Source organism: Nuphar pumila, chromosome 17, assembly GCF_984573655.1.
Source record: "Nuphar pumila chromosome 17, dmNupPumi1.hap1.1, whole genome shotgun sequence".
NCBI classification, from domain to species: Eukaryota; Viridiplantae; Streptophyta; class Magnoliopsida; order Nymphaeales; family Nymphaeaceae; genus Nuphar; species Nuphar pumila.
This window is the reverse complement of record NC_143265.1, coordinates 61,336,236-61,351,257: the sequence shown is the minus strand read 5'-3', so window position 1 is coordinate 61,351,257 and position 15,022 is coordinate 61,336,236. Positions and strand designations below refer to the sequence as shown.

The 15,022-nt window shown below is 35.2% G+C and overlaps 1 protein-coding gene across 2 annotated transcripts in view; it reads left to right on the top strand.

Moving 5' to 3' along the window:
- LOC149812028 (cysteine-rich receptor-like protein kinase 25) overlaps positions 1-15,022 on the top strand; it is a 53,291-nt gene that overhangs the window by 23,513 nt on the left and 14,756 nt on the right. Inside the window, exons 6-7 of one of the 2 annotated variants that reach the window (XM_089993183.1) lie at positions 2,670-2,820; positions 3,114-3,281. In XM_089993183.1, the coding sequence (XP_089849309.1) occupies positions 2,670-2,820; positions 3,114-3,143 (181 nt within the window). In that variant the 3' untranslated portion in view covers positions 3,144-3,281. Of the gene's footprint in view, positions 1-2,669; positions 2,821-3,113; positions 3,282-15,022 lie in introns of those variants that run through there. The other variant, XM_089993182.1, reaches the window with a different exon arrangement.

Here is a 15,022-nt window from a genome sequence, read left to right as displayed (position 1 = left end):
AGACAATGGACTAGGATTCAGGTTAGAAATGAGCTCATTTATCAAGAAATGAACTCATTTTGGCAGGAATGATCAGAAATGAACACGATCTTTCCATCGTGAGGTTAGGTGAGTTAGAAATGACTGACATTTTAACTGTTTAGAGCTTAAGAATGAGCTTGGTCGATTCTGACTGATAGAGATCTAGAGTGACCTAGGGGTAAAATGATAATTTTCTTAGTGGAAAGGAGTAAAATGACACCTAAACTGAGACAAACTTAAGGTTAGACTCCTACACTGACCTATAGGTTTGACATCTATGGCAGGGGGGTGTCTGGAAGTGAACGAGAGAAATTTGAGGTGTTTAAACGACTATTTTTTGATCTTCTTTGGTGTCAATTTGCATTAATGGCTAGCAGGGGGCTTTCTTTCAACCACGTAAGGGGCTAAGGCAAGGGGACCTTCTTTTTCACCTCCTTTTCATTATTGCAATGAAAGTTCTTAGCTAACCTCTGAGGCAAGCTAGCAGTTGTGGAAGGTTCATAGGGGTGAGCTCACCAGGCATGGAGTTTTTCTCTCATATTTTAGTTGCAAATGATTTACTAATCTTTGGTAAAGCTTTTGAAGAAAACATGTTTAGTTTGTGTTTTCTTAAAATCTTGGGCGTTTGGCTAAAATCGGAGAAAGAGTAGCTTTGTCCTTTTCAATGATGAGAGTGGAAGTACGAAGGCTACAACTCAAAAGTTTTTTCAGTGCAAGCGAAAGTATCTGCCAATGAAATACTTTAGAATTTCATTTCATAGAGGGGTGATCAAAGAAAATTTTTGGGCTCCAGTAGAGAACATAATTTGTTGTAAGGTAGAATCGTGGAAAGCAAAGGTATTATCAAAAGCTAGTAGATATATCTTGGTGAAGCACGTCTTTTCCACGATTGCCCAGCATTTGATGGGACTCTTTGCCATGCCTACTTCAGTCCTGAAAAAAAATAATAAGGTGCTAAAAGGCTTTCCTTGGGGAAGGGGGGCAGTGATGATAGGAAGCTGGAGCCGCCCTTGAGCTGGGAGGTAGTCACGTTACCTCTATTGCAGGGTGGATTGGGAATTCATGACCTAAGGTGCTTTAACAACTCATTGTTGGTTAAGTGGTGGTGAACTATAGCCAATGAGGAAGAGGGAGTAGGGGGAGTCATGAGGAATAAGTACGGGCTTCAAGATTGGCCTTGGCACTAGGTTTAAAATTTAAGATGGAATACTAGTTCTGGTTTTTGGAAGAAACTAATGAAGGTCTATCACCTCTTTATGTCCAACATTAGGGTAAAATTCGAAAATGGAAGCAAGACCAACTTTTAGAGGAATGTTTGACTCAAGGAGATCTCTCTCTGTCAAAAGTTTTCAAACTTATTCTGAATATGCGGAGGCACGGGGCGTGAATAGGAGAAAGTTGGTCCACCGTGCATCAGTGGTGACTGCATGTGAGACGTACTCATACCAGAGAATTAGAACAACTGGTCATGCTGATGAGTGATTTGGAGGGGGTACAACCCTCAGTTGTGGAGGACCGCATATGGTGGGAGCATGAGAAGGATGGGGTGTTCACAATGGCATCATGTTATTGTGTGCAAGGACCCTCCTCAATTTTGTGGCTTCCCAACCGCTCCCTGTGAGGGGGCAAATTTGCCTCCAGATTGGTGCTCTTAGGATGGGTAGTGTTTCATGGTAGAACGACAACCGATGCCATGCTCCAGAGAAAAGGCATATGCTTGGCAAGCAGGTGCCGACTATGCTACCATGCTACTAAGACCAATACTCACCTCTTCATTAATGGGTGATGGCACTGCACAAGGTTTTTTTGGGCAGCCTTTCGCCTTTGCAGATCAGCAGTCTGGGCGACATGTTTCTCTACCATTGGAATCAAGGGATATGGGGAAAAAAAGGCTATGAATGGAGGTGTTGGGTCATTACCATGTGGAAGCAGCACGTGTGGGCGCACAAAAATGAGGTCCATTTTGAAGATGCTCCCTCCAACAAAATGTTGACCCAACTTCGCATTAGCAGAGAATGTAGAATGGGTGAGGCTAAACTAGGTCAGCGAGCTGCCTCGGGCCTTGCAGCTTTAGTATGAACCGCTGACCTCTATCATCTACTAGTATTCACCCGGAGTTACTTAATTTGTATTATTCTGTTTTGAGCCTTGAAAGTAGTTTTTTGTCTGTGATTCAACAAATCTGAAATGCCTTTCCTATCAAAAAACAGTAGAGAGGTACCCTTGCTCCACGTACAGACTCAAAGTGTTGGGATAGGCAAGAATATACCACCTTGTCCATCATGAATGGTCCCCACTTGAAAGGTTGTATAATTTCCTCCATTATAGGATGGTAAAACACTCTTGTTCTCTCTATGGGACCGATATCTAGATACGCAATACATCATCCTGTTATGATGCGAAGTCGATAATGCCAGATCTTTGGCTGGGTAAAGTGGCTTCAACTCAGCTCAATAACTTGAGCACAAGTTACAAAGTTTACTGAGTCGGGAACAGTGAAAGGGCTCTCTACGTTGCTAGACTACATGTGCATATATGTAATGAAGCAGAATGATTAATTCAATGATGCATCCATGTTATCAACTGGATCATATGAATATGCTTATCCAATAGTTGACATTTAATTTTCTTCCGTTTTTTCTCCGCAGTGGATATATTGCACCAGAATATTTTTTGCATGGTCTGGTATCCACCAAAACAGATGTTTACAGCTTTGGTGTCCTACTACTAGAGATCATCAGTGGTCGTCGAAATGGCATTCTCAATCAGTCGGAGAATAGTGAAAACCTACTAACCTCTGTAAGTGGAATATCGATCTTTGCTTCTATATATACACGGTTTTGCTATTCATTAGCTTCCCCCCCAAAAAAAAACTAAAAAGAAAGGCTGTATTGTTAGTATTTTTTTGCATTTATGAAACACATACATGATTTTAGCACATACACACGAAATTAGAAAATGATTACCTGAAGAAGCAGCGCTGTTTGGATCTGTCATCATTTATTTTGTATATACATAAATTAAACACATTTTACAATGATTCTTGTTTTTATTTTTAATTAAATATTTGAACCACAAATTATTTGTACTAGAATGAAGAAGAAAAAGAGAAGCATGACTAATGGTGATGGTGGATAGTGATGGTAACGGTGGTGGCAATAAAGTGTTGGAGTGGAGATGGTAATGATATTGTTGCTGTTGGTGGTGATTGTGATAGTTGTGACAGTCATGTTGATGATGGTGGTGAAGTAACGGTGAGGTTGTTGAGGGGAAGCCTCTACAAATAGATGAATCATCCATCTACAGAAAAACAGAGAAAAACAAAGGAATCCCTCAATGCCAGAGTCCCCTTCGTGCAAAAACCAATAATGGTATCAGAGCAGTCACCGATCCTCGCCGCCCCTGCCGGACCACCGCCGCCGAACCGCCTTTGCTCAAAACGTTTCTGGTTTGACTTTTGGAATGCATATTTTTAAAAGATATTTTTCAATGAAAACAAGGAAAATCGTCAACCAAAGATATAAAAACCGACTTTCCACATAAGTGGCGAGTACGGGTCGAATCCACAGGAAACGGGATACATTCTGAAATAATTCTAAAATAACATGTTATTAATATCACAAAGTTTTACAACTATGTCAATATTACAATTTGAATCAAATAACAATCTAAAAACAGGAAAATGTACTAAAGTAGGAAGCTAAGTCTTCTGCAGATCTCCAGGGGCAAAATTGTCTTTTCACCAAATGTGTAGTTGCACTTCATCTTTGAAATACACCTGTAAACATGTTCTAACTTATCAACCTACACAATAAAAACACAAAGTCAGTACACAAATAATAATTAAATCTACACTATATCTATGTTTATTTCTAAACTAATGTAGAAATTAAAATACACTTAAACAACTAAAGAAAACTAAAAATACATTATTTAACTAAACTAACTAAGAAAAGCGAATCTAATTAGTCTACTTAACTCTTATTCACTAACTACAATATTAGAAAACACTAAAACTACATTAAATCAAACAAATGACTAAATGATTGGTTTGTCCCTAAGCAATACAAAAGCGAATTCTGACAGCTTCTCGCAAATAGATGATTTTATAAATCAAACGATTTCCAAAATTCACGAAATCACTTCTGTTCTATAACTAACAGAACCAAGAAGACAGTTTTTATAGAATTGGAAAATTCGTTCTGGATCTCCAGATATAAGCGTTTCAAAATCAGGATAATCGTGGAAATCGCAGGACCCAAAATTTATAATTCCTAAAAAGCTGTTTTCACAAAATGCTTAAAAACCAGACCAAATCAACTCGGATTGAGCTGAATTTTGGTCTGCAGATAGTGCACACACTGATGTGAAGAATAGAAAAATAATTTTCAGAAAACTCTAGAAAAATTCACATAAAAAAATGAGTGCACGAGAGGGTAAAAATCAATTTTAAAAATCAGTGCACTATTCATTTGCGAAATACACTTTTCACATCTTGACACTAAACCACACGTAGGAATAATCATGAACTTAATCTAATATACTATTAAACTACAACAAAGGACAACAATTAAGCTAATTTATAAAAACTTGGAAATAAATTAAACAACCTAAACTAAAGTTAATCTAAGCCACTCGTTAAGTCTAATCTAACCTAACTTAAGATCTAATTCTCATTATAACAACTATATAAATACAACTAACTAATGTAATGTATTCTATCAAATCTAAACTAACTAAATAATGAAATACTTAATAAATAATCTAGCTAATATCAATTAACTAATTGCTAACTAACAACCTTAAAAACCTAATTAAAATGCCAAGGACAACCTAATGTTAGTAACTAGGGTTAGAAACTAATTAACTAGGGTTAGGGGTTAGCTAGGTGGCGGCTTAGGTTATGGCTTGAATAGGGTCCACGCCAACCTAGAGGGGTTAATTAGGCTAATTAATATTGAAAATCAATTAATATAAAAACCTAACAATAAAAGTTAATTTCTAAAATCGACATGGACTACATTAACCTAAATTTAATTTATCTATACTAAACAACTAACAATATTCAAACTAATATTAAAAGAGGACAACACACTTAACTAAATTAGAAAAACACGATTTTGAGAGTCTAATCCTAATCAATAAATATTAAGTTAATACTATACTAAATAAGCTTATGTCAATAGAGGGAAGTTAATAAGAAGGGGCTATAAAAGTTGAAACACGAATTTGGAAATCAGTCATATTCATCCATCATTAAAATGATATCATGAATTGGAAAGATTGCAATTACAATAAAAACATCCAATTTAGGAGATCCACACGTTTTTCACTTTCCATTCAAAACAACACATCCTTTTTGAAATTCTTTCCCCATCCAATTTTAGTAATGAATTTGAAACTTACCTTTGTTTCCAAAATTAAAATGAGAGAGGTTTCTATAAATGCTGGCCACAAAGGAGTTACAAATCCTCTACTTGAATTCCACGAATTTAGGTAAGATTCTCAATTTGCCAAAACCGTTTTTCCAATAGAATGACTCATGTGCCCCTCCTTGCATTTCAAAATTAATCCATTATCTAATCTAACCCAAAGGACAAGAATGGCCAATAAAATACACGTTAGGATGAGTTACTATGTTAAATACTACAAGAAATCGACCTAGCTAATTGACTTCTAACTTGACTAAAAAGAGCTTCAACGAATCTAGACATTTTAAACATAACCTATGATTACATCTATTCTAAAATTGAATTAACATTAACTTAACTTAGTATTATATACAGAAATTAAACAAAACTGCAATAAAACACATTACTCTATTGATTCTACCAAACAACACCTAATTATACTAATTATCATATAACACTATAACAACAATCACTAAACATCATTCGATCTAAACTACACTAATACACGTTTATGCAGGAACTCTAAAAACTAAGAAACGTAAAAACGGACTAACTAATATGCTGGAAATTTAAACAAACACATAACACGCATTATAAACAATTACACTAAAATCGACTAAACTAAAGAAAAATTAGAAATTAAGCACTAAACTAAATCTAATACCATATTAACACTAACTCCTCTACACAACAATTTAACTGAATTAAAGACTAATTTAAACTCAAATTATACAGAAAACACTACAACAGATTTGACATTAAACAACTAAATTAAGCGCACCTACCGAATATGCGACTCACATTATCTTCAGGAATTGAAATGAGAACTTCACACAAAATCAAATTGTAAGACACCTACTCGACCTACTCTGCTATCATCAACATAACTATGAAAGTGCAGTAGGATCGAGGCAACGAGCACTAGAGGGGGGGGGGGGTGAATAGTGCTTTTAAAATTTGTCTGCGAAATATTGACAGATTTTGCAATTTGCAAAGCAAACACACAAAGAACACAATAATTTATCCTGGTTCGGTCTTTCCCGACCTACATCCAGTCCCCAAGCAAAACCCGCTTGAGATTTCAACTATCAACCTTGTGTAACTACAAGATCATACACACCAAATCTGGTCCCACTTTCAGTAACACACCTACTGAAAGCAAACAACTCCTTTAAACCAAGGAGTCCTTCCTTTTACAGAAAATTGAAACAAGTAACAACTTACAATACAACCTATGAGCTCTTCTTATAAATGCAAATAAGTTGCAATTGGCTTTTGTGGTTGTTGAAATACTCTACTCACGAATTCACTATCTCTCAAAGGAATTTGAGTGAAAAACTGAAGTGAAAAAATATCACGTGAGTGAGAAAATAAATATGAGTGAAAAACAAAGAGTAATTGATTCAAATTGATTGAATTGCAGTGCTTTTGAGTGTAAAATGCACTCATATTTATAGTTGAAAGTTTTCATACGTTGAGGGTATGAAAGGGTGTCAAAACTGTCCATTTCGAACGATCAAAATGTTTGAAAAATGAAAAGACACGCCTTTTAAAAGTTTCAGGAAAATGACAAAATTAGTCGACTGGAACAGTAGTTAGTCGACTAATAATTAGCTATTAGTAGACTGACAGTTATCGTCGATCGACTGATATGTTTATCAAGCCATTTGAAAATCTGAAATTTTGAAACTTAGTCGACTAGAGAAAGATTAGTCGACTGATAATATCATCAGTAGGCTGAAAAACCTTTCACTCAACTGCTGCTAAATTTTTCTGAAAATACATGTTCTGTTCAGTCGATTGATAAAATCATTAGTCGACTGCTGTTAAATTTCCAGAAAACAGACATTATGTCCGGTCGACTGATAAAACCTTCGGTCGACTAATTTGACAAAAATGACATTTTGTTTAGAAAAATTGGCGTGAAAGGATTAGTTGACTGGTGAGTCTATTGGTCGACTAATAAACACGAAAATTTAAGAAAAGAGATTTCTAAAAAGATTTTCATGAAGGTTTCTTTTAGAAAAGTTTTTCTAAAGACTTTTTAGGTGAAATGCAACCTAAATATGCACTCTAAGTAAGGCTCTTACAAGAATCTAAGACTTTTAATGAATTTAACATTTGCACACTAGTCTTCAAAGATTCTTCATCGAATTCTTCAATGCTTGTCATATTTCTTCATTGCCTTAGCTGAAATGCAGTTGATTTACTTGCTTATAATCAAAACCTTGTACTTGAAGTATCATGTACAGCTTCATTGTCGTAACAATCTCCCCCTTTTTGATGATGACAAACTAATCAAAGATGGAGCATTTAGATGCATGGATGGAGATTTTACTCCCCCTATCAATATGCTGCAAAACTTTAGAAGTTAGTACAATTAAAGCACATATATCACATATTAATTGGTTTGCATTTCCATCATTACTTCATGCATTTCTAAAACTTTTTCAAGAATGCAATTTTGATGCAATATGCAATTTCTATCTTTTTCTCTTAATTTCATGCAAGATGCAAGATCTATCTTTTTCTCCTGCAATTTCCATTGTCTACTTCCATGCATGTGTCTACCAAATTCTATCATTTTCTCCCCCTTTGTCATAATAAAAAAGAGTAAGGGCAGAAATAGCATAAGCAAAATGTAAAGTCAAGTTCAAAATATTACAACCCATAAAGTATCAAAGTTTAGTAAATATAGAGAACAAAGATCAGAAAAGTGAGTTGAGCAAGTCCTTGATTGCAGTAATATCTTTCTGAATGGAAGAAAGTTGTTGAGTCACATCTTCACGAAAAGTGTGTTGATGCAGCTCCAAAGCTTCTAGTCGTTGCAAAACTTCATCATTATCTTGACTAGTAGAAAATTTCTTTCATTTTGCTTGAGATAAAGGTGTCACAGAAGATGGTGAGGGTTCAGAAATTGATGGTTCAGATGGTTCAGTTTGATCAAAGTTTAAAGGAGGCAGATACTTGATTTTCATTCGTTTAAAAATAGTTTGATAAAAGAACTCCTTTTGCTCAATATATTTTTCATTAGTTAAGGAAATTTTGAAATGTCTGAAAATACGAGTTAGAAGACATCCATACGGAAGAAATGGTTTTTGTTTCCACAAATTAGTAAAATACACATTGGCCCAATTTACAAAAATATTTCCAAATAAGACATAAAGAGCCGTAGATAGATCTGTGGAGTAGTAATTAAAAGATCCAGTTTTAGGTAGAACATTGTGGGCAAGAATTCATCCAGCAATGCGTGCACGAGTTTGAAGATTGGTATTTTTGAAAGGAGGACAATGAGGTGCACCGAGAAGAAGAATTTGTTCAAAAATTCTTTCATTATTAAGTTCAATAGTATTGAAAAGAGTGTCTGAAGGTGGAATACTTAGAATGTGTCCAAGTAGTTTAAAATCAAACTCAATTTCAACATCACGAACAAGAGAGGAAAGAACTCCAGTTTCATGATCAATTTATAAATTTGTATAAAACAAGTGAATCAGAAAAGGATAATGAAGGGGGTCTGCATAGGCATCAAAAAGATGTGAAATACCTGGAAATAATTCTCTGATTTTGTAACGAGAAAATAGGTGAAAGAGGACATTTCAGCCTGTTAAAATAGGAAGTGTAGAAATTGATCCAAAAGTATCATATAAAAGAGGATTTCGGAGTAATCTGAGAGAAAATCCATGTCTTGCTGGAGGTGTAGGAGGAGGAGAACCTTTTGTGGATGAAGTCTTCTAACGAGGCATGGTTGAAATAAATTCCCCAAAAAATTTCAGTTGTAGAGAATGATTGATCAACACAGTCGTTGAGAAGAACAGGTGATGTTGGCTTCCAAATGACGTTCGGCGGGAGGAAGATGTTGTCGTGTGTCGTGCAACAGAAATAGAGGATACAGTGGCTGACGACAGGTGAGAGGGTTGTCACAAGGGGATTCCAAGAACTGAAGATGCACTGAACTCGGCAAGAGGATTCCGACAAGAACTGAAGATGCACCGGTCACGGCAAGAGGATTCTGGCGACTCCCTGTTACGACTAGAAGATTCCGGCGAGGAGAGGTTCGAACGACACTCCGAGGGTTTTTCGGAAGAGAGAGAGAGGAGAGAGGAGAGAGATAGAGAGAGGATTTCGTTTGGTAAAAACGAATGGGTGTGAAATGAAACGGTGCGTTAAAAACCAAGGGGTATCGGGTCCTTTCAGTTGAAACTTAAAAAAATTTTAGTCGACTAAAATTTTATCGGTCGACTAATAAGGTGCGACTCATTCTAATTTTTTTTTTAAAACATCAGTCGAATATAAATTTATTGGTCGACTAATATGGTGCGATTTTGAGATTTTGTTCAAAAATCAGCTTTTTATAAATCCAAAAATGAGCAAATGCCTAGTTCTCTCCTAATTCTCATAAAATCTTCATTTTTAAGTGGTTTAGTGAAGATATTGGCATGTTGTTCATTAGTGGAAATAAAATTTAACGAAATATCTCCTTTTAACACATGATCTCTTAAGAAATGATGTCTAACTTCAATATGCTTAGTTCTTGAGTGCTGAACAAGATTTTTTCGAAAGATTTATAGCACTAGTGTTATCACAATAAATTGTTATTGTGGAGTAATTCAAACCAAAATCTTTTAATGTCTGTTTCATCCATAGTACTTGTGAACATGCTAAACTAGCCGCTATAGATTCTGCTTCAGTTGTTGAGAGTGACACTGAATTTTGCTTTTTACTAAACCAAGAGACTAAGGAATTTCCTAAGAAATGACAAGTTCCGCTAGTACTCTTGCGATCAGATTTACTTCCGGCAAAATCTGCATCACTATATGAAACTAAATCAAAGGAAGATGATTTTGGGTAAAACAAACCAAAATTTGAAGTATCTTTCAAATAACAAAGAATTTGTTTTACTGCAGTTAAATGAGATTCCTTTGGATTAGCTTAAAATCTTGCACACATACAAACACTAAACATTATATCAGGTCGACTAGCAGTTAAGTATAATAGAGATCCGATCATACCTCTGTAGAGCTTAGTATCTACATTTTTACCATTTTCATCTTTATCAAGAGAAGTAGTTGTGCTAATATGATTCCTTCTTGATTTCGATGAGTCCATCCCAAATCTTTTGAGAAGTTCTTTTGTATACTTAGCCTGGTTGATGAAGATTTCTTCTTCAGTTTGCTTTATTTGAAGTCCAAGGAAGTAGTTTAATTCGCCCATCAAGCTCATTTCAAACTCTTCCTGCATAGCTTTAGCAAATTCTTTACAAAGAGAATCATTAGTAGAACCAAATATTATGTCATCAACATAAATTTTCACAATAAGAATATCTGAATTAAAATTTTTAATAAATAAAGTGGAGTCTACCCGACCAATGGAAAAACCAGATTGTTCTAGAAAATTTCGTAGTCTTTCATACCACGCTCTTGGTGCTTGTTTAAGTCCGTACAAAGCTCTTTTTAAATTATAGACCTTTTTTGGATATTTCTCATTTTCAAAGCCTGGAGGTTGCTCTACATAAACTTTTTCATTGATGTGTCCATTTAAGAATGCACTCTTAACATCAATTTGATATAACTTAAAGTTCATGTAACTAGCAAAACCAAGCATCATTTGAATTAACTCCAGTCGAGCCACTGGTGCATAGGTTTCATCAAAATTTATGCCTTCTTCTTGATTATAGCCTTGTGCTACTAGCCTTGCTTTGTTTCGAATGACTTTGTCATTTTCGTCCAGCTTATTTCGGAAGACCCATATTGTTCCAATTACTGGATGATTCTTTGGTCTATCAACTAGATCCCATACATCATTTCTAGTAAATTGGTTAAGTTCTTCAGACATGGCCAAAAGCCAAAATTCATCATCACAAGCCTCATTGATATTCTTTGGTTCTATTTTAGATATGAAAGCAATATTTGCAATATATTGCAATTGCCTTCTAGTTTGGACACCACTCTTTATTTCTCCAATAACTTGTTCATGTGGATGATTGGGAACTTCTTTCCAAACCGGTTGAAGAGGTACATTTTCTTGAGAAGTATTCTCTATCAAAGGTTCTTCTTGAAGTATTACTTCTTCTCCTTCGCTTAGAGGTATAACCTGCTCACAATTCTCATCAAATACAACATGTAAAGATTCTTCAATGCAAGATGTTCTTTTATTAAAAACACGATAAGCTTTACTTCTAGAAGAATATCCAAGAAATATTTATTCATCTGATTTTGAATCAAACTTATCAAGATTATCTTTGGTATTTAACAAGAAGCATTTACTACAAAAAATTTTGAAATATGAGATCTTTGGTATACGATCATAATACAATTCAAAACATGTTTTATGTAAGATTGGTCGAATAAGAACACAGTTTAAAACATAACATGATGTATTTATTGCTTTAGCCCAAAAGTATTTTGGTAAATTTTTATCTTGAAGCATGGTTCTAGCACATTCTTGCAAAGTTCTATTCTTTCTTTCAACAACTTCATTTTGTGGAGCCGCTCTAGGAAAAGCAAAGTTGTGAGATATACCATGTAGATCACAAAACTTTAGAAAAGATTCATTTTCAAATTCACCACCATGATTACTACGAATTTTAATAATAGATGTAGATTTTTCATTTGTAATTCTTCTACAAAGTTTGAAAAATTCAGAAAAAGCATCATTTTTGCTTTTTAGAAAAATCACCCATGTAAATCAAGAATAATCATCTACTATAACAAAAGCATACTTGCTACTATTCAAACTTTGAATTCTAGATGGTCCAAATAGATCTAAATGTAAAAGTTCAAGATGATGTTTTGTTGAAACTATATCTTTTGCTTTAAAAGAACTCTTGATTTGTTTACCCCTTTGGCAAGCATCACATAAGTGATCCTTCTTATATGGTATTCTAGGTAGGCCTCTAACAAGATCATTCTTGGATAATTGAAATCTTTCTCTTTTGATGAATCTTTTGAATTACCTCGTAATGAGGGCAATATCTTCATCTTCTTCTGAATTTTCAGAATCAGAAGTAGCCTTAAAAGCAAGAGATTTTTTCTTGGGTTCTTCTTCTTGTTTGTCTTGAAGTTGGACTTCATATGCCATTAAGTTACCAACCAAATCTTCAAGAGTAAGAGTGTTTAGATCATTTGCTTCTTCAATAGCTGTGGTTTTTCTCTCCCATTCAGGAGTTAAACACCTTAGGATTTTTCTGACTAAATCCACTTGTGAATATTCTTTTCCAAGGGATTTCAGAGTGTTAGTGATATCGGTCATTCTTGTTACCATGTCCGATATAGATTCATTTTGCTTTATTTTAAACAATTCAAATTTATGAACTAAAGAAACAACTTTAGATTTCTTTACCTTTGACGTACCTTCGTGAGTCACGAGAAGAGTACGCCAGATTTCATTTGCTGTGGAGCATTGAGAGATGTGATTGAACTCTACCTTATCAACGGCACAATACAATGCATTCATAACCTTGGCATTAAGTGAAGCAGTCTTCTTTTCTTCACCGGTCCATCGACTGAAATCAGTTGATGGCATTTGGTACTTTTCTGAAACAACTCTCCAAATTTTGAGATCCATGGATTGCAAGAATATTGTCATTCTCACTTTCCAGTATCCATAGTTTGTTCTGTCGAAGAGAGGAGGATGAACAGAGGAGCAACCTTCTTTGTGCTGAGATTTGTTGTTGCTATGCTAGATGATGGTCAAATCAAAATAATAGCAAACCTGCTCTGATACCAAATGAAAGTGCAGTAGGATCGAGGCAACAAGCACTAGAGGGATGGGGGGTGAATAGTGCTTTTAAAATTTGTCTGCGGAATATTGACGGATTTTGCAATTTGCAAAGCAAACACACAAAGAACACAATAATTTATCCTGGTTCGGTCTTTCCCGACCTACATCCAGTCCCCAAGCAAAACCCGCTTGAGATTTCCACTATCAACCTTATGTAACTACAAGATCATACACACCAAATTCAGTCCCACTTTCAGTAACACACCTACTGAAAGCAAACAACTCCTTTAAACCAAAGAGTCCTTCCTTTTACAGAAAATTGAAACAAGTAACAACTTACAATACAACCTATGAACCATTCTTATGAATGCAAATAAGATGCAATTGGCTTTTGAGGTTGTTGAAATACTCTACTCAAGAATTCACTATCTCTCAAAGGAATTTGAGTGAAAAACTGAAGTGAAAAATATCACGTGAGTGAGAAAATGAATATGAGTGAAAAGAAAAAGTAATTGATTCAAATTGATTGAATTGCCGTGCTTTTGAGTGTAAAATGCACTCATATTTATAGTTGAAAGTTTTCATACGTTGACGGTATGAAAGGGTGTCAAAACTGTCCATTTTGAACGATCAAAATGTTTGAAAAATAAAAAGACACGCCTTTTAAAAGTTTCAGGAAAAATGACAAAATTAGTCGACTGGAACAATAGTTAGTCGACTAATAATTAGCTATTAGTAGACTGACAGTTATCATCGGTCGACTGATCTATTTATCGAGCCGTTTGAAAATCTGAAATTTTGAAACTTAGTCGACTAGAGAAAGATTAGTCGACTGATAATATCATCAGTAGGCTGAAAAACCTTTCAGTCGACTACTGCTAAATTTTTCTGAAAATACATGTTCTGTTCAGTCGACTGATAAAATCATTAGTCGACTGCTGCTAAATTTCCACAAAACAGAATTCTGTCCGGTCGACTAATTTGACAAAAATGACATTTTGTTTAAAAAAATTGGCGTGAAAGGATTAGTCGACTGGTGAGTCTATTGGTCGACTAATAAACATGACAATTTAAGAAAAGAGATTTCTAAAAAGATTTTCATGAAGGTTTCTTTTAGAAAAGTTTTTCTAAAGACTTTTTAGGTGAAATGCAACCTAAATATGTACTCTAAGTAAGGCTCTTACAAGAATCTAAGACTTTTAAGGAATTTAACATTTGCACACTAGTCTTCAAAGATTCTTCATCGAATTCTTCAATGCTTGTCATATTTCTTCATTGCCTTAGCTGAAATGCAGCTGATTTACTTGCTCAACATCAAAATCTTGTACTTGAAGTATCATGTACGGCTTCATTGACGTAACAAACTATACCTAAATATTACTGGAAAAACACTATGAAAACACAGATACACAAATCAGAAAATTCAGAACACACGCACACACTCAAAATGCCAACATGGAAAGGTAAATCATGATTATTCAAGAAGAGAACCTAAACACATCTACGTGCTGGTTTATGCACGAAAAATCTATATTAAGGCTGATGAAAAACCGAAAATACATAGCACATAACTCGCGCACAGATTGGGTTTTATCTAGAAGCAGTAGATGGGGAGATCTAACCTCCAGGGCGATCCGACGATTGAGGGGAAAGGCAGAGCGGACTTTGCTTGGCTTCACACCACAAGGGACCTCGTTGATGCTGGAAATACACCATGAAATAATATTATATAGCTGCAACACGTTTGAAGTCCACCGAAGATGGAGGAGGAGCCGATTCTCGATCGGGTGGCTTAGAAGATCGGATGGAGGTAGAGCCAATTCCTCTTGTTGGAGTGTCTCACACTTCCACGCAAGAGAAGGTTTCTACAA